This window comes from Stigmatopora argus, chromosome 22 (assembly GCF_051989625.1).
Source record: "Stigmatopora argus isolate UIUO_Sarg chromosome 22, RoL_Sarg_1.0, whole genome shotgun sequence".
In the NCBI taxonomy this organism is placed as follows: Eukaryota; Metazoa; Chordata; class Actinopteri; order Syngnathiformes; family Syngnathidae; genus Stigmatopora; species Stigmatopora argus.
The window spans coordinates 1,835,776-1,860,761 of NC_135408.1; the positions used below are offsets into that span (position 1 = coordinate 1,835,776).

General features: G+C 42.7%; 4 protein-coding genes across 5 annotated transcripts; all 4 read left to right on the top strand.

The window, feature by feature from the left end:
* Window positions 1-2,583: 2,583 nt before the first annotated feature.
* On the top strand, window positions 2,584-4,169 carry mrps17 (mitochondrial ribosomal protein S17). The gene is made up of 2 exons (XM_077592377.1): window positions 2,584-2,908; window positions 3,599-4,169. The coding sequence occupies exons 1-2, from the start codon at window positions 2,786-2,788 to the stop codon at window positions 3,878-3,880; spliced, it is 405 nt and encodes a 134-aa protein (XP_077448503.1). The 5' UTR covers window positions 2,584-2,785; the 3' UTR covers window positions 3,881-4,169.
* Window positions 4,170-6,662: 2,493 nt separating this feature from the next.
* LOC144068430 (protein NipSnap homolog 2-like) lies at window positions 6,663-13,821 on the top strand. Its single transcript, XM_077592972.1, has 10 exons — window positions 6,663-6,814; window positions 7,635-7,759; window positions 7,836-7,881; window positions 7,953-8,047; window positions 8,128-8,198; window positions 9,347-9,487; window positions 9,557-9,588; window positions 12,068-12,162; window positions 12,232-12,315; window positions 13,317-13,821. Exons 1-10 carry the CDS (start codon window positions 6,714-6,716, stop codon window positions 13,379-13,381), a joined length of 855 nt encoding a protein of 284 aa, XP_077449098.1. The 5' UTR covers window positions 6,663-6,713; the 3' UTR covers window positions 13,382-13,821.
* A 601-nt stretch (window positions 13,822-14,422) lies between these two features.
* Window positions 14,423-18,712, top strand: cct6a (chaperonin containing TCP1, subunit 6A (zeta 1)). The gene is made up of 13 exons (XM_077592500.1): window positions 14,423-14,679; window positions 15,341-15,404; window positions 15,547-15,681; window positions 15,744-15,917; window positions 16,004-16,107; window positions 16,164-16,434; window positions 16,732-16,814; window positions 17,061-17,157; window positions 17,233-17,380; window positions 17,460-17,593; window positions 18,145-18,250; window positions 18,325-18,397; window positions 18,466-18,712. Exons 1-13 carry the CDS (start codon window positions 14,543-14,545, stop codon window positions 18,536-18,538), a joined length of 1,599 nt encoding a protein of 532 aa, XP_077448626.1. The 5' UTR covers window positions 14,423-14,542; the 3' UTR covers window positions 18,539-18,712.
* A 595-nt stretch (window positions 18,713-19,307) lies between these two features.
* Window positions 19,308-24,549, top strand: sumf2 (sulfatase modifying factor 2). Of its 2 annotated transcripts, none has more exons than XM_077592502.1 (9): window positions 19,308-19,645; window positions 19,733-19,871; window positions 20,709-20,823; window positions 20,903-20,947; window positions 21,020-21,170; window positions 21,232-21,287; window positions 21,345-21,429; window positions 23,846-23,987; window positions 24,162-24,549. In XM_077592502.1, the coding sequence occupies exons 1-9, from the start codon at window positions 19,582-19,584 to the stop codon at window positions 24,250-24,252; spliced, it is 888 nt and encodes a 295-aa protein (XP_077448628.1). In that variant the 5' UTR covers window positions 19,308-19,581; the 3' UTR covers window positions 24,253-24,549. The 2 variants fall into 2 exon arrangements, with proteins under 2 accessions (XP_077448628.1, XP_077448627.1); XM_077592501.1 differs by having other exon boundaries at window positions 19,310-19,645; window positions 19,730-19,871.
* Window positions 24,550-24,986: the final 437 nt, after the last annotated feature.

Below are 24,986 nucleotides of genomic sequence, written 5' to 3' on the forward strand. Positions count from 1 at the left end.
CTCCGCCATTTTTTCTCCATGGTTCTCATGACTTTTTGATGTGTTAAACAAACAATCGCAGCTGCTCACCGCTAAGCTTGTCTTGTAACATGACCGCAAAGAGAAAAAAAGGTGCAAAAATTGTTATTGGAGTAGACGTGTGATAAGCGTGTTGTCGTTGGAAACATGACAAACATGTGCAACGTCACACTCTCTAAAAATATTTGCACCGGCTGCCAGATTAGCGACGGATAAATATTGTAATCACGTGTGATCATAATGATAAAAGTTATAATAAGAATAATAAGAAGAGTGGGTGAGTACGCGGGGGTGACGTGATTCCAGCAGTGAAGTCATCGAAAGAATTGGGGGGTGGGGGGGTTAAGCGTCTAGGCACTGGCTGCCTTAAAAGGCTAACATTTGGCTCTCACTATTGCTGCTTGCTTCTTGGAGCTCAACAGGAAAGTTCTTTTTTAATTTTTCTATTTTTAATATTTTCTGTTTTCCATCTCCACTATTACTATTACTAATTTAGCACCTTTCTTACGCGATCTTTAGAAATGTTTTTGTCTTAAAACCACAAAGTCCTGCACACCAGTGGTGTGCCGTCAGGGCCTTCAAGGCCTTCTCTGCTGGCCTAAGAAATATCTGAATCACAGACTGATGTTAATTATATTTTGTCTATGAATACTTATTAAATAATTCCAAATTGTCTGTTAGCTTCCTTTCATTGCTTCTCCCCCTGGTTGCACTGCTTGCAGATGTGTGTTTTCATATTGAAGCATTTAACCAATCACATTTCAGCCATTATTTGTTGCCAGGGTCATAAATCTGACTCAAGGCCTTCACAATCAGTTCTGCAGGCTCTGCTGCATAAAACAAGCGTCGATAAAACTGTTGCTTTAACCAATCAGAATTCGATTTGGCGACACCAAGGCCTTCTCGCAGGCGTAGGGATACGTCATTGCCTTCTCGCAGGCGTAGGGATACGTCATCGCTTTCACCAACTGATTGGCTAGTGATAGAGTGGACTAGCCAGAGCTACCAAACTGTAGCTGGAGCGAGCTGCACAAGCAAATATATTGTTGTGTTGATTTAATAGCGGTTTTGTCAACCCGCAATGGCTGAAGGAGGAGAAGAAATTGATTTGCTTGCAGATTTGCTGTTAAAGCCATTTTCAAGACGGACTTTTCAAGAAAAAAAAGCTGGACAAAATAGTTTTTGAGGGTTGGATTGATTCAGACATAGCTGAAGGCGTCGCTAGAAAATTCACGGACCACCGCTGTTGCACACGTGTCCTATCAATTTTGGAGTGGACGTCTATCGACGTCAAATGCAGAGTTCATTGCTTGAAAGAAAGAAAGTTTTTTTTGTGGTTGTATTTGTTAGATGGTTTAATACACGTGTTCAATAGTAATCATGCTCTACTTGTGTTTTATCTGAAAATAATTTTATTTTTTATAATTCAAATTCAAGTTTAGCAATTCAGATTATGTTTGGGAATTCAGATTAAGGTGGCACAATTATCTGCCTCTACAAGCCACTTGGATAGCTTGCTCAGGTATACAATGTTGAAATACTATTCTTATTTGTCAGTTTAAGAGTATTTGTCTAAATTCTACAACCAAAATTTTTGAAGAATTTGGAACCACTACTATTGTACAAATAACGATTTCCAATTATCAACATAAAATTGGCTGCCTCGTGGTGTAGGGGTTCAGCCGTGGACTTTGTTCTCGCTGGTGACAGTATGATTGTGAGTGTGGATTCTTGTTTGTCTCTCTGTGTGCTCTATGGCTGACTGGTGACCAGTCTTGGGTGCAATACAGTCTGCTTTTTGCCCAAATTCAGCTGGGTTAGGCTCCAACAACCCCTGTAACCCTTTCAAGGATGTGCGGTATGAAAGATGAATGAACATAAGATTAAAAGCAAAGGACACCACTTTATCATCACATTCAAATGTCTAATTATGAATTCATATGAGGGTGGCCCGTTGGCCTCACAGCTCTGGGGTCCTGTGTTCAAATCCAGGTCATGTCCATCTGTGTGGAGTTTCCATCTACTCGACTGCATGGGTTTCCTCCGGGTACTCCGGTTTCCTCCCACATTCCAATGACATGCATACAAGGCTGATTGGACACTCTAAATTGCCCCTAGGTATGGCTGAGTGTGCATGGTTGTCCGTCTCCTTGTGCCCTGCGATCGGCTGGCCACCGATTCATGATGTCCCTTGCCTCTGGCCTGGAGTCAGCTGGGATAGGCTCCAGCAGCCCCCGCGACCCAAAAGGATAAAGCGGTTCAGAAAATGAGATGAGAGACCGAAAAATGCCAATGTTAAAGGTCAAGAGAAATACTTTTTTTTTTTTTGTACAAAATGTCATACAAAAGTAGTCGTGAACTCATTGGAAAATCATAGCACTTCCAGAGTCCAATGTGAGAGCTCACGACGGCTCTAGCGCCCCCCGCGACCCTAATGTGGATAAAGCGGTTCAGAAAATTAGATGAGAGAAGATAATAAATATGAAAAGCAGTCGGCTGCTTGTTTTGCAATAAACGCGTCTATCAAAATTACGGAAGCGAAATCTACTCATTTGTCCATCTTGGGACGCTGTAACGACGTCATCAACAGTGGCCGCGCATGGCACCAGGGAAGAAACAGAAATAGGACCAAGACCGTGTGACCTTTTAGTTCAACATTTTCCGTACTTAACCGGTCAGATTATCGTTGTGTTCACCCGAATACACAAATAATTCCCGCCTTATTTTTAGCTGTGATTTACTTGGTATTATCTATATATGTGGAAGTATGTCCGTGAAGCAGGCATCCGTCCACGCTAAGTGGATCATCGGCCGAGTAATTGGAACGAAAATGTTCAAAACCGCCAAAGTGCGCGTCACCAGGCTCGTCCTCGACCCCTACCTGCTCAAGGTGAGCACACACTGTAGCATACAAAAACCACATTAGACACTGAAAACTATTTATGTTCTTTTTTAACCTCGGTTGAGCTGTACCGGCGTTTTACAGCGTGCATTTTGGAAGGCAAAAGGCTCTTTGAAACGTACGCAAAGTCAAACACACGTCGTTGTAAATTCATAAGATACTTCTGACAAATAAAGATGCCCCATCCGTTTTAACTGGGAGTGTATTGCTGACATAATTAAATAAGGGGCGATCAGACTACAGCTCGCGGGCCAACTGTCCCATTTTTATTGACCCGCAGTAATGTGACAATATCGTTGAACATTGCCCGCACAAGAAGCTTAACTGCAGCCTACATTGCTGCACATCTCCACTTCCACACTAGATGGATCTAGTCAGACCGGAAAGTGTCACTTAATTTGCTCAGCAGGTAAAGAAAGACCTGTCAACAAATTGAAATTAATGTAAGATTATTTTACAGTATCCTCATGACTCTGGGTATTTTTTCTAGTTGCTCTTAACTCATTCACTGCCATTGACAGTTCTAGACATCAAATCCACTTTAACTGGACAGGCTAGGTTTGAGTGATCATATTTTGAATAATTTGAAGGCCCTTGTATCCGTTGATTTTTCTGAGCGTGGCCCCCACAGAAAACGTTTGGAAACCCCTGATTGAAAAGTGTATTCTTTCCTGGCAGTACTACAACCGGAGAAAGACATACTTTGCCCACGACGCCACGCAGCAGTGCGAAATGGGTGACGTGGTGCTGCTCAAAGCTCTGCCCGAGCCACGCTCCAAACACGTCAAACACGAGCTGGCGCAGGTGATCTACAAGGTGGGCCGTGTGGTGGATCCGTTGACGGGGAAGCGTGTTGCCAGCACTGAATTCCTGGAGCCGTTGGACGACCTTAAAGATGACGCTGTGACTTTGACCCAGAAAGTGCAAAGCTTGAACATTTCGGCAGACATCTCAAATTAACATTATCATACTAATTTGTTCGCCAGTCAATTGCACAGTACATAGAGACAAATAGCTGCACACAGGAAGGCGGGAGACAGATTCCAATCTCAAATCTGTGAGACAGCCGTGCCATGCTGCCATAATTCAGTGACTTTTGCAAACCATTTTTCATGGCTTAGTTTGTTTCCATATAGAATACTGGGCAGCCAGAATCTATACAAGTAGGTACACGGTGATTTTTCAAACACACCATTCATCACGTGTATTTTCAGTCTAATCCTAAAATATAATTTGAACTATTTGGCAAGTTTGAATGTTGAAAAAATCAAATGTATTACAATGAGGTTCTGTATAATATAGAGATGCTTGACTACAGCTATTTATTAAATTCAGAATCATTTCAAGCTATTTCATTTCATAGATTACTACTAAATCAGATTGGTTATTATAATTAATCTGCACATGTTCTTGGCAAAAAGTTGCTTAAACTGAAAGAAATCTACCTATTTGCAGCTGTTCTGACAGGTGTCACCACCCCAAACTAACTGTATAAGAATTTGTCAATTTTCTGTGCTGTAAACTGGAAACTCATTTTGAACTCATTCTCTGCCAATGAAGTGGCACCAGAGACAATTCCTTTGAACTGGGAGGACTGGCATTGATCAGGTTTTAATAGTTGGTACACCATAATACCATCAAAGGAGTGCAGTCATTCACTGCTTTTTGTCCCAGTCGAAATATATCTTTTGTAACGACATGGAAACGAAACTTTTTTGGCTATCTGATTCATCAGTGTAATTAATAATGTTCAAAGCATTCATTCATTAAAACAAGGATGGTTGCAGCATATATTCAGATCACTCTACAGCGCACGTCGCGCCAACCTGAGGAGAGGCTACCAAAGCAGACTACAAGGGGAAGATAGAAGGGCAACTTGACAAACCCCAAAAGATGTGGCAGAGCATACGTTCCCTCACCAACTACAAGGGCCGAGCTGCGACACAATGCGACTCAGATGCGGCACTCGCAGAGGACCTAACTGCGAAGGTAGTGGACTGAGACGTCTGCTCCATGCAGTCAACCCCAGGAAGGCCACAGGACTGGATGTAATATCAGGCAAATTACTTAAGGTAGGGGTGGCCAAGTCCCGTCCTCGAGAGACCCTATCCAAAGTGTTTTGAAAAATTGATACTGAAACACATCAAAGCCTGTCATTCCCTCATCCACCACCTGCATCAGTTTGCATATTGGCCGATTGGATCCATCGAAGATGCAATAACTACTGCCCTCCATGCTGCACTGAGCCACCTTGAGAAAAGAGGGAGCTATGTCAGATAGCTCTTCACAGCTCAGCCTTTAGGAGCCGCAGAGCCAGGGCATGCTCTGCCCACATGAACGCCACCCTCTTAATAATCTTCCGCTCCACAAGTCCGCATCTATTTTGACCTGGTATCCCCAATATGGAGGAGCAAGAAGTTAAGGATAAACTAAAGACAGAAGAACTGACAAGACAAACACGCACCGGTAAGAGTGAGGTGTGGAAAAGCTTCAAATTGATTGTTGAAAATGCTACAGAAACTTGCATTGGCTTCGCTGAATGTAGTCAATGCTTTCATACGCGACCAAAAAGACTGGCACCTTGACGCTGAGCAGGCATTTAAACAGCTGTACTGGCAAAAGTATAGATCGTCAAACGTCTATTTTATTGATTTTTATATAAAAGATGTAAATGTTTATACCTACAGTCTTGTTTAACTTAGATTTAGTTCCAAAAGACAGGCTTTAATTACTCATCATAACTCACCCCTCCTCCTCCCGAGTCCTCACAAATAAAATATGAAATTTCGGATTTGCTTCGGGCTCGGGCCTGCAAATCAAGTTAATTGGTCGGACTCGAGCCGGTTGGGCTTTAATACCCGCGGGCTGGATGTTTTTACACACGATCTTACTTCGGGCATCCCCACTGAGATAATTGAATTAGCCTAGTTTCTTTGTTCCTACTTATTTATGGGACTACTTATTCATGTGACTACATGTGTTGACTACTATTTATTTATTGTGTTGACTACTTATTTATCTACTATTACTTATTTATTGATTAATTATTTAACATTAATATAATTTACTTATTCATGTGAATATATACTTATCTGTGTTGACTACTATTTATTTATTGTGTTGACTACTTATTTATCTACTATTACTTATTTATTGATTAATTATTTAACATTAATATATATTGATTATCTATCTGGGCGGCCCGGCGGCTGAGTGGTTAGCGTGTCGGCCTCACAGTGGGGACCTGGGTTCAAATCCGGTACCCGGACATTTCGTCGACGGACGCTTCGTCGACGGACAGTTCGTCGACCGGACACTTCCTGAATTGGTGGCCAGCCAATCACAGGGCACAAGAAGAAAAACACTCACACTCATATCTAACAGCAATTTAGAGTGCATATCTCTGGAATGTGGGAGGAAATCGGAGTTCCCGGAGAAAACCCACGCAGGCCCAGGGAGAACATCCAAACTTCACATAGGTGGACCGACCTGGATTTGAACCCAGGACTTCCACTGTGAGGCCGATGCGCTAACCACTCGCGCCGCCGGGCCACCCTGTACTCATAATAAAAAAATAAAAATGAAATAAACATTCAATTCAATAAGGCGTCTGACATAATCATGAAGGGACATGGCCATCCACAATTATTCTCGGTTTCACAAGAATAGACTTTAACGCCGGTGTGATGTTCGTTTCAGACAAATCTGTGGAATTTTCAAACTAATAAATTTGCATAATCTGGGGTGTTTGGGTGGCAGCGGGCTTCCGTCGGACGACGTCAGTCCAAGCAAAATGGCGGCCAGAATCCTCTGCTCGACGCCTATGTGGCTAACAAGTCTAAAATTGTTGCCACAAACTCTCGGGACGAGCCGACATTTTTGCCTTTCTGCCCGGTTAGTTATACACAAGAATCCGGTCGCGACCGTCTCACCGATAACATTTGTAATGTAAATTCCACCGAAGTTGCATCAATGTCAAACTTTAGTAGCTGCGTTGGCTAAGGCTAACGTCCTCAACCTAGACTGACGTCATCAAAACACTGTTATTTACGCGTCAACAAGTAGTGATTGAGGGTCTGTTTCTCACGTGGGCAAATAACACTCGATTTATTTTTGACTATGTGCGTACAGGCCGTTCAAAACCCCGACATGAAAAATCTACTTTTTGCGAGGAGTGGACGACCAGCTACTGATGGTGGTTTGACTCAACTTGTTTTGCAGGGGTCACGTCTAAAAGCAGCTTAGGCTAACTTAGCGAATGGCGCAGTACTATTTTATATAAATGTCCTTATAAAATAGGTCTGTGTTTAACACCAATCCCTATCAAGAATTGCGCTACCAACAGCACAAAATCACTCTGCTCTATTTAACTTGGGTCTATCTACGGGGAGAGTTAGGATTTCTCAAAGTGTAATTATAAGTGAATCAAGTAGAACATTTATTAACAAAAAATAAAAAAGTGCACCACTACTATTTGCAGGATGATAGGGATCAATGGAGAATAATTTGTAATTTCAGAGTAGTTGTGTTGAACCAATACTTGAGAATTTTTTTCAAGTATGTTGATTCAATTAAAATGTAATCCAAATGTTAACTCCAAAGGGAACCTCTTGATGAGAATGGCTTTTTAAATGCAAATGTCCTGAACTTAAACCTTATAACGTGGTGTTAAATTGTCTAGCTTTGTATGAGTTGTTTTGTTTTTGTGTGTCAGGGGCATGTCAGGGCTACATGACAGCTGGTTTAAGTCTCTGTTTGTGAGAAAAGTGGACCCCCGCAAGGACGCTCACTCGCACCTGCTGGCTAAGAAAGAAGACGACAACCTGTACAAAATCCAGTGTGAGCATCACTATGCCAACTGGGACTCCTCGTTACCTGGAAATGGTCAGTGAAAAATGTTTTTCGTCTCTTGCAGTTCACAATGTCAAGCCCGAGTGCCTGGACGAGTACAACCAACTTTGGTAACATTCTAGATTTATTTTCGTCACCTTTGAAAGTGCAATTCCCTCTTATGAACTGTGTATGTTTGAAGTGAGAGCGTGTTACCTTCCATCCATGCTGACCCGGAATACCCATGTGAGTTGGTTGGAAGCTGGAACACGTGGTATGGAGAACAGGACCAAGCAGGTCAGCTTTGGAACTTTTTTCCTCAAATTTAGTTGATAAATAAATATATTTGTGTTGTTTAATGACGCTGCGTGTTTTAGTGCACTTGTGGCGATATCGAGGAGGTTACCCAGCGCTCACTGAAGTTATGGGCAAACTCAAGCAAAATAAGGTAACAGCGCCCTTCCTGACAACCTATCGTATTTTCTCGCATATAAGCTGACGTGTGTATAAGCCGCACCCTTAAAATTGCCTTAAAATTGTTGAATTTTACCATTTCTCGTGTATAAGATGCCCCGTGATTCACAATTTTCACCTGCATAATCATGGTTTTAATAGGGAATACAAATGTGTTTCTTACGGGAACGCTATTGTATCGCAACGTGACATAAACAAATTTAAATGAACTTGGATTACGATGCAGACACTCAAAAATAAGTTTAATCGAACCTAAGACTAAACTTAATTCTAATTTTGTTTGACATTTTGATACCTTTCTTCTCCTTGGCTCCTTTTGCCCCGCCTCCACACTGACTTTCAGTCAATATCGAGGGTTGTTTGAGTTTGTATTCCCTTCAAAATATTCCCAAAATGATGCACACAAATGTCCTCACAATAGAATAACGCATGACCACTTGCCAATGAGAAGTAGTCTCGTATTAGCGATCGCTCCGCCAACAGGAGCTAACGGGCTAACAGGGAAAAATTGCAACGCTTCGCCCAGTGCTCGCAGAGACATTACAAAGAGGGAGTTGCAACCAGAGACATTACACGAGGGAGTTGCGGGGAGAGATGTTCTTGATGTTCTTATGAGCAGCATCTCGCGTCCGCTGTCTGCTCGTATATCAAAATTTGTCTCATATCTCAAGATAAATATTTGCCCGAAATTTTACTCGCATCTCAAATTGTTCGTATGTCGGGCCACTCGTATGTCAAGGTACCACTGTACAATATTATAAAATACTATTCTTTCTATTGATGGCATTTCCCTTATTTCAACGAAGATTTGAGTGCTTTGAAATTGAAGCATTTTGATTTGTACTGATTTTATTTGAAATTCATATCTGCCCCAAAAAAAATATATATATTATTCATTCTTTTCCAAAGTAAAAGCAGATGTCTTACTGTGAAAGGTGATCGATTTTTCATGGCACATTTACAGTGAAGAAGTTTAAACTTTAAAAATTTAAGGATTAAATGATGACCGTTAATTCAGTTGTTCAAGATGGCCGGTAACGACAGCGTAGCGATTCCCAACGTGGCTCTCGTGCCCGTTATCGTCCGTCGTTGATGTTCTTGTGTTGCCTGCGTGTCCGGCAGATGTTTTCCGAGTATCGACGGGAGCGCGGCAAGATGTTGTTGTCTCGCAGGAATCAGCTGCTGCTTGAGTTCAGCTTTTGGAATGAACCGAGGCCCCGTGAAGGGCCCAACATCTACGAACTGCGGTCCTACCAGCTCAGGGTAACTATATGCTTGCGACCTTGCCCTAGCAAATGGCAGCTCACATCCCACTTTTTGTTTGCATCACAGCCTGGCACCATGATCGAATGGGGCAACTATTGGTAAGTTTTCTTGACTTTCTTGTTGCTTTTCGTGGACTCTTGCTGGCTTTTCAGAGATTTGATGTTCGTTTATTGCCTTTTACAGATTGTAGCAGATGTTTGAGCCAACGGTATTTTAAGAGTACACAATTTCTGCATGTCTTTTTAAAAACAGCGGCATGGTCGACGTTACTTAATTGTCATGTGATACGTGACTGACATTAATTTGGAAAAACACGCACTGGTTAATTCTTGTTGACATTTGGTGGGCAAAATTTTATGCTCAAGTCAATGTCTGATTTTGAAAGCATGCATGAGACGATAAAAAACTGTCTTAAAATGAATGTCATGATTTCTTTTTGTTGTTGAGTGGAAACTATGATTCCCCCCAAATGGTTTATTTTAGTTCCTATGCACATTGAACTTGTTGCAAACAGTTGGAGAAAAAATTCAGCAATAGACAAAATGTCTTTGAATTTTTTTTAAATATAATCTGACTAGCAACACATGACATCGTGTTAACTCATTGGCTGTCATATAATAATTCAGCGATTTTGCAGCATTTTAAAAGATCATATACAGTGGTACCTCTACATAGAAATTAATTGGTTCCTGAAGTGATTTTGTAACTTGCATTTATCATCAGTAGAGACACATTTTACATGTAGAAGCTCTTATCTTTTCCAAGGTCCCAGTTATTAAACCTTTAAAAAATGATTAAAACATACAAATTTTGGATGAAATACAGTTGTGGTCAAAACTTTACATACACTTGTGAAGAACATAATGTCATGGCTCTCTTGAGTTTCCAGTTATTTCTACAACTCTGATTTTTCTCTGATAGGGTGATTGGAACAGATACTTCTTTGTCACAAAAACATTCATGAAGTTTGGTTCTTTTATGACTTTATTATGGGTGAACAGAAAAAAGTGATCAAATCTGCTGGGTCAAAAATATACACACAGCAGCGCTAATATTTGGTAACATGTCCCTTGGCGATTTTCACTTCAATTAGGCGCTTTTGGTAGCCATCCACAAGCTTCTGGTTGAATCTTTGACCACTCCTCTTGAGAGAATCGGTGCAGTTCCGTTAAATTTGATGGCTTTCTGACATGGACTTGTTTCTTCAGCAAACATATTGCTGGACATTGTGGCCAAACAGCTCGATTTTTGTTTCGTCTGACCACAGAACTTTCCTCCAGAAGATTTTATATTTGTCCATGTGATCAGCAGCAAACTTCAGTGGAGCCTTAAGGTACCACTTTTGGAGCAAGGGCTTCCTTCTTGCATGGCAGCCTCTCAGTCCATGGAGATGCAAAACACGCTTGACTGTGGACACTGACACCTGTGTTCCAGCAGCTTCTAATTCTTGGCAGATCTGCTTTTTGGTGTTTCTCGGTTGAATCTTCACCCTCCTGACCAATTTTCTCTCAGCAGCAGGTGATAGATTGCGTTTTCTTCCTGATCGTGGCAGTGACAAAACAGTGCCATGCACTTTATACTTACAAACAATTGTTTGCACTGTTGCTCTTGGGACCTGCAGCTGCTTTGAAATGGCTCCAAGTGACTTTCCTGACTTGTTCAAGTCAAGGATTCGCTTTTTCAGATCCATGCTGAGCTCCTTTGACTTTCCCATTGTAGCGTTTGTGGGCGTTTGCATCCAATGAGCCCTATTTAAATGACCTCAGAGAAGTCACCAGCTGTAGTCACTCATAATCACTCACAAGAAGGTAAGAGGCCATGCTATGTAGCTCATTTCACTGACACAACTTTCTAAGTCAACAAAATTGCTAATTCTTGTAGCTGTTGTATATTTTTGACCCAGCAGATTTGATCACTTTTTTTCTGTTCAACCATAATAAAGTCATAAAAGAACCAAACTTCATGAATGTTTTTTGTGACAGAGAAGTATCTGTTCCAATCAATCTATCAGAGAAAAATCAGAGTTGTAGAAATAACTGGAAACTCAAAAGAGCCATGACATTATGTTCAAGTGTATGTAAACTTTTGACCACAACTGTATGTGAGATACACAAAAAACGAGAGCATCATTTATCAAGCCATTAAAATAAATAACAATCACAAACATTTTCTACTGTTGTTGAAGGGTATGACAGGCTGCCCGACTGAAGAGTGGTTAGCGCGTCGGCCTGAGATCAGATTTTTCCATTGTGGCGTTTCGTAACCAAAATATATTTTGTATGTAGAGGTGTTCGTTAGAAGAGGTCCCACTGTATTTTATTCGTTGTTGATCATGTAAATTCTCAGGGGTTTTTTTGTTTGGCATTGTCCCCTTTCCTTCTTACGTCTTGCCCGTGAGCCATAGTTTGCCCACCCACTTTAAGTTGATGTTTGCAGTCGTTGGAATCAAAATCGCGATGAACATCGCCTGGGCTCGTCGCAGGTGATCGGGGTGTCCTCTAATAAAGTTGTACTAATTAATTCAAGTGTCGCGTCAAGATCAGCCGCCTGACCCGCACATTGCGCTCGTCTTTGCAGGGCGCGTGCCATTGAGATCCGCCAACAAAACCAGGAAGCCGTGGGTGGCTTTTTCTCACAGATCGGAAGTTTGTATCAAGTGCACCACCTATGGGGTGAGCGCCGTCACGTTTTGCTTCGTCGGGTTTGGATTTTCCATTTTGATTTTCTGATCCTCTCTTCAGCCTACAAAGATCTTCAGTCCAGGGAAAGCATTCGAAATGCGGCCTGGCAGCGAGAAGGCTGGGACGAGGTTGTTTACTATACAGGTGGGCTGACATGCAACTACCCAGTACCGCATTCACATTCTCATCATGAATCCCACGTTACTCACCAGTCCTGGGTCAGACATACAAATTTAAGTTTACTTGCATATAAGCCGCATTTGTTGGACAAAAAACGATGACTGAATCGAGCGTATGGCTTATATGCGCATAAAAAGACGAAGCGCACGAAACTGCTAGGTGACAATGTCATACCATGACGCAAGACAATGTGGCCAATACGTTCATTTATTTCAAAATACAGAACAGATAAAGGCTAAACAAAATTCAAGAAAAAAACATGAAAAAAAACTCACTTGTGCCTGTCACTGCTCGCTCAGGGCGTCACAATCTTACCAAGGCGCTGCCGTCTTACCTAGGGCACTGCCGTCGAAACCTAGTTAAACGTGCTCGTACTGGCCAGACACGAGTAGCCTTGATTTTCAAATAAAACAAAATTCTACTTAGATTTTTTTTTTCGTTTTATTTCTTGATCAAAAGTGACAACTATCGCAGTAATATGAACCATCAAAAGAATTGAGATATTTTGACATTAGAAGCAAAATGGCTGCCACATCTTAAACTTCTGGTAAGAAAATTGTAATTTCTGTCATTAGAAAGCATCAGGTTCTCACATAGAGTTATTTCTTTTTTCAAATTGAATAATTTGAAATTTTGCATTTACAAAGACAGGCATATTAACTTCCTTATGATATTGACCCTAATAATGTGCTTTTGATTCATACAATATCTCAGAAATACCATGTGTGATGATTTTCTTAAAATTTTCCCTTCAAAGTAACACATTTGTACTCCCTATTAAAACCATGAATATGGAGGTGAAAATTGTGAAATTAGGGGACGGCTTATACGCCACAATTTAACAATTTTAAGGGTGCGGCTTATGGCCATGGGTGGTTTATATACGAGTAAATACGGTAAGTTGTAGTGGCATATTTTTTTGTTTCTGTTTTTATTAACTGTTGTGTTCTTTTGGGTTCATGCAGTGCCACTCATTCAGCAAATGGAATCTCGAGTCATGATTCCTCTGAAGGGTTCGTCCTTAAAGTAAGGATGCCGGGAGGATGTTGCGCTTGAATTTGCTTCTGGTGATCTTGCGGTGTCTGCATCATCGTCATCACGGAGGATGTTCCTCGTGTCTTCTAAAGAAGTGTTTACTGATTCACCTTGATTGGTTTTTTGCAATGAACATACAATAGCAGCAGAGAAATACATTGCAGGTTCCGGTTTGGTTTCTATGGTGATATGTTTAGCTTTTCTGATGAACATGTTGACGTTTCCGAAAAAGTAGAATTTGGTCTTGACTGATTCTGATTTGAGCATGTTGGTTTGTTCGTCTTAGTGACTTTATTAGCTAAGCTGCTAATTAGGTAGGTGGCGCTGTCAGCACGTTCCTTCTGGATGATCTTGTCACTGTGTACAAAATCTCATGGAAAACCCTGCTTGAATGATATAGTTGTACATAATGAAATTAAACTATTAATAAACACAGCTCTTGTATTATTCCAAAGCACATAAAATAAATCATAACTAATGCCTTACGCTTATAACACGCTTCCTTATATTTCCGTTCCCATTACGCGAATCTTTCATTCACGATTTGTCATTAGAAATATGAAAGTCAGGGATAATCAATAGGATATTTGGACTTTTGTGACGCCCAGTGTGACGCCACGCTTGTTGAGTTGGGGTGTTGCCGTGTGTCCTTCCCTGAACGTCGGAAGTCTCATAACTTCATCTTTCAGGCAGTAGTAGTAGTAGTCAGGCTACTGTATTTCTTCTTTTTGAATACACCAGCACTTCATGGATAGGAAAAGGTGTACAGTGTATTGCTAATAAAGTATGAGACTGTGACACAGTTGCACTTTTGCACTGACAATGATTACATTTTGGAGAATAAAATGGGGACGGAAAGTCAAATAAGGATTTTTCTTAGTTAAAGGCTATACCGTAGGTAAAACGTTAGATTTAAATAAAATAACATGTAAAAGCTTTTAAATGAATATATTTTACATACATTTATTGTAAAAAATAAAATAAAAAATAAGGTAGCTATTAAACTACCGAGTTTCGATGTGTCCCTGAACGTCTCTGTGGCGCACGTGTGCCGCCTTCTGGAAGTTTCTTTCTCTGCTTCCTTCTCTAGCTCGCGCTCGTGGTTGGGCCTCTTCTCTCGGCTTCCGACTTTAGTTCGCGGCTTGTGTGCTTCGCCATGGCAGCCGTCAAAGCTTTGAACCCGAAGGCAGAGGTGGCCAGGGCCCAGGCCGCCTTGGCAGTCAACATCAGCGCCGCTCGGGGACTCCAAGACGTCCTCAAGACCAACTTGGGGCCGAAAGGCACCCTAAAGATGTGGGTTCTGAAAGACCGCCTTGCCGGCCTTTGTGCGCATGTTACCCATTGTGCTAAATGCTAAGTAGCTAAGCGAACCACTGTGTTGGATTGATTCTTTGACGACTTTCTGCTTGTGCACTCTAACCCGGGACTGTCACGTATGCGTGTGGTGTCGTGCATTTTATTTTTGCGATTAAAGTTGGCGACAGTTGGTACTTGTGACACCACGGGAAGCTAATGCTAACAATGCTAACTCAGTGCCGACGCACGTTGCTCTGCCTGCACAGTCATGATCTGCGTTAGCATGATGCTAAACTTGGTACCAGCGAGATCTGGTCTGTTATGTGGAACTATTACTGGCATCGTATTTTCAAATAGTTCTTTGAGACTTATTTGAGGTCAATATGTGCTGAAATGTCAAATTTAACTTCTATGACCTGGCGTCCACATGTAGGGACATTTTTGGTTGTCAAAGACTTAAATTTTGGACTCTAAGGGTCTGACGTCCACTTATAATGTGGACATAATTGTTCTCAGAAACTACATAATGTAAAAAGACAATTCTTTGTTTTTACACCCACCAGGTCCCAATTAGCCTTAATGTTAAAGAGAAAATAAAAATGCATGCCTTGCAAGAGTCTGGGTCTTAGGAGGTTAAAGAATTTCTTGCTGTTTGCAGGCTGGTTTCTGGCTCTGGGGATATCAAACTGACAAAGGATGGAAACGTTCTCTTACACGAGATGGTAAGCAATCACTTGTCATCTTTTTCATCTAACCCTTTGGCTGCCATTGACGGCGACAGACCTCCAGTCTGTTTCAACTGGGTCTTTTAACCCCCTGTTATCGAAATCTGTTGGAGGTCTTGAGTTCCCTGAATCATTTCAGCAAATTCAGCACCCAACGGCCTCGCTCATCGCCAAAGTGGCCACCGCCCAGGATGATATCACAGGAGACGGAACCACATCCAACGTCCTCATCATTGGAGAGCTGCTCAAGCAGGCTGACCTCTATGTTTCAGAGGTACCGCAAACAAACTCGAGCAGTTAGAAGTTTCTTTAGGCTCACCATTTAGCGTACCTCAGGGACTCCACCCGAGGATTGTGGCAGAGGGCTTCGAGTCGGCCAAGGAGAAGGCGCTGGCTGTGTTGGAAGAAGTCAAAGTGGCCCGTCAGATGGACAGGGAGACCCTCCTGGAGGTCGCGCGAACTTCCCTCAGGACCAAAGTCCACGCCGAGCTGGCTGACCTGCTCACTGAGGTGGCGGTCGAACGAGTGGCATGGATTTTATTTGCGGCGTAACAAAAGGCCGCTCGGTGTCAACGTGCTTAATTGTGCGTCTGCAGGCGGTGGTGGATGCCGTGCTGACCATCGCTAAGCCCAACGAGCCCATCGATTTGTACATGGTGGAGATCATGGAGATGAAACACAAGACAGACTGTGACACACAGTAAGTGGTTGCCGCCGCCCACGCGGTGGGCATTTCTGACACCTTTCCGCACGCAGACTGATCCGCGGCCTAGTGCTGGACCACGGGGCGCGGCACCCCGACATGAAGAAGCGGGTGGAGGACGCCTACGTGCTGACGTGCAATGTGTCACTGGAGTATGAGAAGACTGAGGTTAATTCAGGCTTCTTCTACAAGAGCGCCGAAGAGCGTGAGAAGTTCGTGGTTGCCGAGAGGAAGTACATTATGGAGCGCGTCGCCAAAATCGTCGCCCTCAAGAAGCGGGTGTGCGCCGACGGGGACAAGGCCTTTGTTGTCATCAACCAGAAGGTTTGCCCCATGGTCTTATTGGTCATATGACTGTTGCCGTCAAAATTTGAGAATTCGGGGTGGCAAAATTAAGAGTTGAGCAGTTTGATGGGATAACGACAAGTGTAATTATTTCGTGCTGAGCAAGGGAGGAATATTGCCCAAATTGTAAAAATAGTTATATGAATTTTTAAAATATGAAACAAAAAACATGAATACAATAAATGGACATTTACGTAACAAAATTTACACACAAAGTGGATTTAAAAAAATTATAACTGTATAAATGAAAAGTTTGACTTTTTTTTTCCTCAACAGGGCATTGACCCTTACTCTCTGGATGCCCTTGCCAAGGAAGGCATCGTCGCCCTGCGTAGAGCCAAGAGGAGGAACATGGAGAGGTTTGTTTGATTGAACTTGTTGACTTATTTGGATGCGGCATTTGCCCGGTAGCACGGCGAACACCCAAGGGCGCCATCGTGGCGTTCCCTGGCCTGACAAGCTCGTGCAACATCAATTTTGGTCTTTACCTCTTCGCTGGATAGCTGCACACTTCTATCCTGCGTTTTCAGTTGACCAAGACAATCTATGTTGAAGTTTTGAATTCACAAGAGATGCCAGCGGTAATGTTGTTTGTGGACCGACAGGTTGACTCTGGCTTGCGGCGGCATTGCCATGAACTCCGTGGACGACCTCACGCCGGAATGTTTGGGTCACGCTGGGCTGGTGTACGAGCACACGCTGGTGAGTTGGCGAGCGGCTGCCGAGCCTCGTGCGGTTATCTTTTTGAAAGAACCCAAGAAACCCAAATGTATTTAGGGCGAGGAGAAATTCACCTTCATCGAGAAATGCGACAACCCTCGCTCGGTGACCCTGCTGATCAAAGGTCCCAACAAGCACACGCTGACTCAGATCAAAGACGCAGTCAGGGACGGGCTGCGTGCCGTCAAGAACGCCATCCAAGACGGTCAGTCGCATCGTGCCACACCGGGCGACCATTTTGTGTCCACGCTGCATTGGGTCACTTTCTTCCTGGTGGTTATCAGGTTGCGTCGTGCCGGGTGCGGGTGCCTTGGAAGTGGCGCTGGCCGACGCGTTGGTCAAGCATAAAGCCAGCGTGAAAGGACGAGCACAACTCGGCGTGCAAGCCTTTGCCGACGCCCTCCTCATCATTCCAAAGGTCACAACTTTTTATTTTTTATTCATTCCCCATGATTCATATGAATTAACTGCTTGGTGTCTGAATTTAACAAATATACATAACATATTGGAGAAATACATTGAGAAAAATAGCAATAATGGAAAAAAAATGCAGCTGAAAATGATGAAATCCTGATGTAAAACAAATCACAAACATCTGCGAATAACTAGAAGCAAAATACAAAAAAAACATTCAAAATATATACAGTCATCCCTCAAATTTCCCGGATAATGTAGAGGTCCAATTGAATTTGAATCGGCAGCCCAAGCATTGGAATTGTGCGGACGTCTATCACCGTCCGTAAATGACATCAACATAAATTCACGCATCAAAAGACAACATTTTCTGGCCTTTAATGCGATGGAGTTCATTATTTTTGGGATCGCACAGCGAACACCTGAGGACGCCATTGTGGATTTCCTCAGCCTGTGCACGTCCAATATCATAAACTTTGGTCTTTTCCTCTATGCCGTAGAGCTTCGTGCTTCTTTCTGGCTATTGTTTCAAAACTATAATAATCCCACAAACAGGTCCTAGCCCAGAACTCAGGCTACGACCCCCAGGAAACGCTAGTCAAGCTGCAGACGGAGTTTAAAGCGTCCGCTGGTCAACTGGTGGGTGTCGACCTGAGCACAGGTGAGCATCGCTTCCTTAGGGCAAGGGTACGGTGGCGTTTCAACCAAACCCTCAACAGCGTTTTCTTTTTTCAGGGGAGCCGATGGTTGCCAGCGAGGCGGGGGTGTGGGACAATTACAGCGTCAAGAAGCAACTTCTTCACTCTTGGTGAACAAATGCCTCTGATGTCATTTTTGTGTCGCATTTTGGTAACAAGTTTGTTTTTGTGTCTGTAGCACGGTGATTGCCAGCAACATCCTGCTGGTTGATGAGATCATGCGCGCCGGAATGTCGTCCCTCAGAGGTTAAAAATCAAGTGTTTACAACGAGCTCAACAAGCACTCAGAAGTTCACACCACTTTTTGTTTTTTCTTATTTTTACTCAACGCCCGGATTAGTTTATTTATCACATACTGTTGGATTGTAAAAAGTGAAGCACTGATGGCAGCAAGTGTTTGCACCCATTAAAGTTGTTCTTCAGCAGCTGTTCATTGAGTTGAATTCATTTGGGTGTCATTTGAGATATGTAACCAGACTTGCAAAGAATTTTGAATAAAAGTGGTGTGAAATTTCAAATGACATGCTGTGAAAATATACAGCAGTTTTCTTTGACATAAATTCCACGTTTTTTTACTGTTGGTGAAGCTTGGTTCACTATGTTTTGTAATGCATGTCATCTACTCTTCCTGAAATATACTCATTGAATTTGAAGTTCCCAAAAAGTTTAAAAGTGAAGAAAAATGGTCAAAAATACCTTATTTTGAGTGAATGTGTTTTACTATGATTTTTTTTCTCAATGTGGTCAATTGTAGAAAACGTACAATTAGTTTGAACATAGTATAAAACTAAAGCTGAAAGGGCTGTGTCTGTAAGATTTGGAATTGCATTTTTAACTTTGACATTGTTCCATCTGGTAAGCTTTTATCCACGTGAAAAGATCTTGGTAAAATTTATTCAGCTTCAGATGTATTTTCAAACTTTTCATTCTCAATGTTTTATCAGCAATAAACTAGAAATTTCTACTAATGTGGAAAGTAAGGAAGGGGCAGCCATTGATGAATCACGAAACGCTTGTTTCTTGTCGGGCTATTTTGTTCGATGCACTCAATCGAAAGCAGTTATTCTCTGCTTTAAATGGCGAAAATTTAAAATATCGTAAATCGATAAATCGTTTCAAAAACATTTGATCTAAAAATACACGTTGATTTATTACACGCGGAACAGAAGTTGTGCTTTTGTTTTTGCCGAACCTTCAGTTCCATGAACGCAAACTGTTGAGCCCGGTAAGGCAACATCAGCCATAAATTCGTCACGTTTGGCCTTTTATTATGTGACAGAATCGTTATTTGGGAATGGAAATGTTCTTTAGAGGTCTTGTGTGTCTTTCTTTCTTCTCATCCATCACCACGGCGACAGGTGAAGAAAACTTGCTCGCCGAACTTAAAAAAAAATCATTAGTTCCATTAACAGATTTGTCGCGATTTTTCTGATGATTAACAGCAGCTGCTGATGATGAGCATGGCATCATGGCGGCCATCCCCGGAGGGAGAATGACAAGGACAAGCTTCGGTGGGCATGAAGATGAGATTGAACTTTTGCCTTTTTTGTTGGACAGACATCCCGTCACCAATATGGTTTTCAGGTTAGTACATACTTGCATTGAAATTTTCTAACAATATTTCTGTTCAAAATTACATTTGCATGAATGTTGATCAAATTTGTTGTTTTTATGGGGTGGGAGGGGGAGATTGTATCAGTGGACTAGTGATGAATAAAGTCTTTTCTGATAAAAGATGGATTTAAGAAAAATACGAACGATATTGGCGGAGTCGATCGGCCTAGAGTTCGATCCCAGGTTCGGAGTTTCCTGTGGGAAGTTTGCATGTTCTCGAATGGAATGAATGACTATATCGTTGAATAGGGCCAGCATAAGAAGATTGAGTTCAGTCTTCATTCTGCTGCACTTCTCAACTTGTACAGTTAGCTAGAGCTGGTCACCTAAACAATGCCACTCCGTTATCCATGAGTTCAGGGCTGTTGGAGCCTATTCCATCTCACCAGAGGCGGGGGACACCCTGAATCGGTGGCCAGCCAATTGCAGGGCACAAGGAGACAAACCGTGACCGGACGTTTGGTCGCCCGGACCCAAACAACTGGCGACCAAACGTCCGGCGACCAAAAGTCCGGCGACCAAAAGTCCGGCGACCAAAAGTCCGGCGACCAAAAGTCCGGCGACCAAAAGTCCGGCGACCAAAAGTCCGGGGAGAACATGCAAACTCCACACAAGTGGACCGACCTGGATTCTATCTAACCATTCAGCCGCTGGGCCATGATGGGTCTAATCCTGATGTAGTAAAATGTCCAAGTTTTTTTTTCACATTGTTATAACTCTGGATTATTTTGTTGTCTGTAGCCTTTAACACCTCTCTGTGGAAAGATGGGCCCAAATCCCATCCCTAACACATATTCCTTCTTTCAGGGAATTTGTGAGGGCTGAAAAGTACAAAACAGAAGCCGAGAAGTTCGGTTGGAGTTTTGTCTTTAAGGATTTTGTTTCTGATGACGTCAAGAGTAAAGTGATGCACACCATTAAGGTAAATACCGACTGGAAATCTCTTCAAATCTCGATGGACCCCGTTTTTGTTGCTCCAAAGGCTTTTATTTGTTCGACAGTCTGCTCCTTGGTGGCTTCCTGTTGAACGAGCCTTTTGGCGGCAGGTCAGAACTTGTTGTCATTTGGTTTTGGGGGGATTACAGAACATCTATTTACTCGCGTGGTCCCTGGCATAGCCTTCTGGTTCCGGTTCTGGCATCAGCGCTCGCCTGGAATTCCCGGTGGTCCATGTCAGCTGGAATGACGCTCAGGCCTTTTGCGCATGGAAGAAGAAAAAGCTGCCTACTGAGGAGCAATGGGAATGGGCGGCTAGAGGAGGACTCGCCGGTAACAAACACTCACACGCCTGCTCAAACGACACATTTTTTTCGGCCTTGATTGATTCCAGGCGCCACCTTTCCGTGGGGGAAGCGCTTCCGGGCCAACAGGAGCAACCTATGGCAGGTGAGATTAGCCGTCATTGTGGTGCGCGACAAGTTGATAACGAGACAAAACCCACAGGGTTCTTTTCCGGATGGCGACACGGCGGAGGATGGGTATCACGGTCTCGCGCCGGTTGACGCTTTCCCACCTCAGAACCAGTTTGGTAAGGATGATGATGGTGGATGTGATGGGGATAATTATTTGGGGTTTGTATTGCCTCAAAGGGCTGCTCGGTGGTGCGAGGGGTCAGCACGTCGGCCTCACAGGTCTGGGGTCCTGGGTTCAAATCCAGGTCAGTTCACCTGTGTGGTGTTTACATGTTCTCCCAGGGCCTGCGTGGGTTTCCTCCGGGTATTTCAGTTTCTTTCCACATTCCAAAAACATGCATGGTAGGCTGATTGGACACTCTAAATTGCCCCTAGGTAAGAATGTGAGAGTGAATGGTTGTGTCTCCTCGTGCCCTGCGATTGGCTGGCCACCGGTTCAGAGTGTCTCCCCGCCTCTGGCCCGAAGTCAGCTGGGATGGGCTCCAGCACCCTCCACGACCCTCACGATTCACAGGTCACGATCCGATCCGAATTAATCCAGTTACTACACTTTTAGACCATTATTGTGATTTTCACAGTAAAACAATAACAAAATGGACATAATTAGATCAATTCATTTCTGAAACCCCATTCAGCACTAATGTAAACATTTATCATCCATTCCGGCTTTGGGATAAAGGCAGACTCACTCCAGGACAGGGGTGCCCAATACGTCGATCGAGATCTATCAGTCGATCGCTAAGGTACTATTGGTAGATTGTATGACAGTAAGATTTGATCCAGAAAGAAAATATACAGTGGTACCTCGACGTACGAGCACCCCTACATACGAGCATTTCGAGATACGAGTAAAATTTCGAGCAAATAATTATCTCTAGATACGAGAAAAATTTCGAGACGCGAGAGTGCCCAATCAGCCTACCATGCATCTCTTTGGAATTTGGGAGGAAACTGGAGTTCCCGGATAAAACCCACGCAGGCCCAGGGTGAACATGCCATCTCCACACAGGTGGACCCGACCTGGATTTGAACCCAGGACCCCAGAACATTGAGGCTGACACGCTAACCACTCAAATGATTAAAGGATGAGTATTAATCAATAACAAAGTTATTTAAAAAAACAGGTTAAATAATTATCTTGAGAATTCCAAGTATATGAACCATTACAGGGCCAGGGACCATTTATTGAATACATTTATGTCGTAAAATTTAATACAGTGGTACCTCGTCATACGACTGCTCGTCATACAATATTCTCATCTTACGACGGAAATTTCGATTGAATAATTCGCCCGTGATGCGATCAAAATTTCGTGATGCGACCAAGCCAGGTGGCCATGGTCTTTTTTGCATCTCTTCCGTGTATAACAATATCTACGAGCACCGAATGAGTTATTCAGACCAGGAAACGCACAACGCGCATGCGCGGTAAAAAGAGGGCTTTCTGGGTAATGAAGTATACTCGTGAACACAACGCCGACAGGCAATGGCACTCTTTCTCAGAATAAAACTTTACCCACAATCAATACGTGGGTAAGATCAGCTGCTGCATTTCCTGTTATTATTATCTAATACGAGGAGTATTATATTACTTCTCGTTCGCTGCTCATAAGAACATCAGGGGCACTGGCTCGCAACTCCCCGCAATAGCATCCCCGGTAGCAACTCTATCATAGGCGCCGTTCAAAGCGGTTTGCGACCACAGATGCTACAAGCTAAAAGGGAGAGCTAGCGCCCCAGATGCTCCCATGAGCAGCGGGGCAATCGCTGATAAAAGACTGCTTCTCGTTGGCAAGTGGTCGTGCGTTATCCGATTGTGAGGACATTTGTGTGCATCATTTTCGGAATATTTTGAAGGAAATAGTACAACAGCAAATAGCCCATCGATAGCGAACGTGAGGGTGGAGTGTTTGTTCCGTTTACGAGTGCGTGTCGTGGAAAAAAAAAAACGAAGCCCCTCGCCCCTTTTGTGCGTCTCTCCCCTCGGCGAAATCCGCCCAATTTTAGTTAGATTAAACACATTTTATTACTATTAAACCACTAGTTATGTGTTACTTTGTTAATAGATGGGGAATTAGAAGAAATAAAACATTTTTTTCCAATCCAATATCCTGTTTTTGGTGTTTTTTTTCAGAGGGTTGGAACGAATTAATTTGTTTTCCATTCATTTCAATGGGAAACGTCCACTCGCGTTACGAGAACCTCGGAACGGATTACGATCGTATGTCGAGGTACCACTGTACTGGACTTGAGCAGGGAAACTGCGCCGTACTTTGTCTAAGCATGATTACTAGATGTCCACGCTGTATTTGATCATTAGCATACTGTCTGCTGTGCTTTATCGGCGTTGTGCTGTCACCTATTGGACAGGAGTGGAAATGCAGACATTGCTTATTTTCTAACAAAAACGCACATAAAGATCATTTTAGACGGATTTTGAATCAATACGAGAATTGTGCAACGTAACATCGCGAAATATCGCAGAATCATTTTTAAAAAACACCTTTAATAATGAGGCTGATCATGTGACAGGACTGTTGGACATGTTGGGTAACACGTGGGAGTGGACATCCAGCATCTTTCCATCGCGCCAAGAGATGTTCGTGCTGCGTGGTGCCTCTTGGATTGACACCGCCGATGGCTCAGCCAATCACAGAGCTCAAGTCGACACCAGGTTATCAGTTCTACTTCATATTTGTTTTAACTCATTTCCTGCCATTGAGAGCAACAGAAATTCGAGCCATTTGAAATAGGAGCTTTGGCAATGGTCCCCTCCTAATTGAAATGGAATTGGACGTCTATCGCCGTCAGTGGCAGACATTGATTTTAAAGTGAGCATTTCCCGCAGGATGGGCAACACACCTGACTCGGCCTCCGACAACCTGAGCTTCAGGTGCGCTTCAGACAGCCAAGAGAGAAAACCACGCGTCGATTTGTAGACAACTGTGGTGACAGGAAACGGGTCAAAAGTATGAGGATTTTATCAAAAGAAGCGTGATCAAGTTACACACGACATGACAAGTGCTGACTCGACAAGTTGCCTTATAAGTTCAGGGCGACTATGATGTATCGACCTGAAGACAAAGATGGACGAAATGTGGAAAAGCGGGATTTGTTTTTCTTTTTGGGAAAACAAACAAAAAAAGGATAACCAGCCCAATTGTGTTTTGAATTTAATTTTGTATTACCATATTTTTTCCAAGCTGACTTTATTAAACAGAATTTGGAAAGCAAAATATGATCAGTAACGGTTTTCCTTAGGGTTTGACAGTTTGTAAATACCTCGGTTAGTGTTTTTTTTTATGTGCTCCTTGATTTCATGTTTGCAAACAAAAAGCATACCAAGGAATGAAGTTTTTTTGTTTCAATTTCTGTTTCTCTTCCCGCAATATACAAGAAGGACATTGAGGTTAAAAACTGTCAATTCGGCAGATGCCTGAGATGTATCTTGGTATAAACAATGCGTCAAAAGCAATGGGAAGCAATTATCATTTGTATTTTGTTTTCCCATTTCTGTTCAAGAAACTCAGATTGTAAAAAGGGATTAAAACTTGTTTTCTGAGATGCAACCACTCATTTTCAATCGGAAACCTGAGCATGATTAATTTTTTTGTTATTTTGACAGATGATAAACAAAACAAAAACCAGAATGTAGCTCATTTCAAGTTTCACA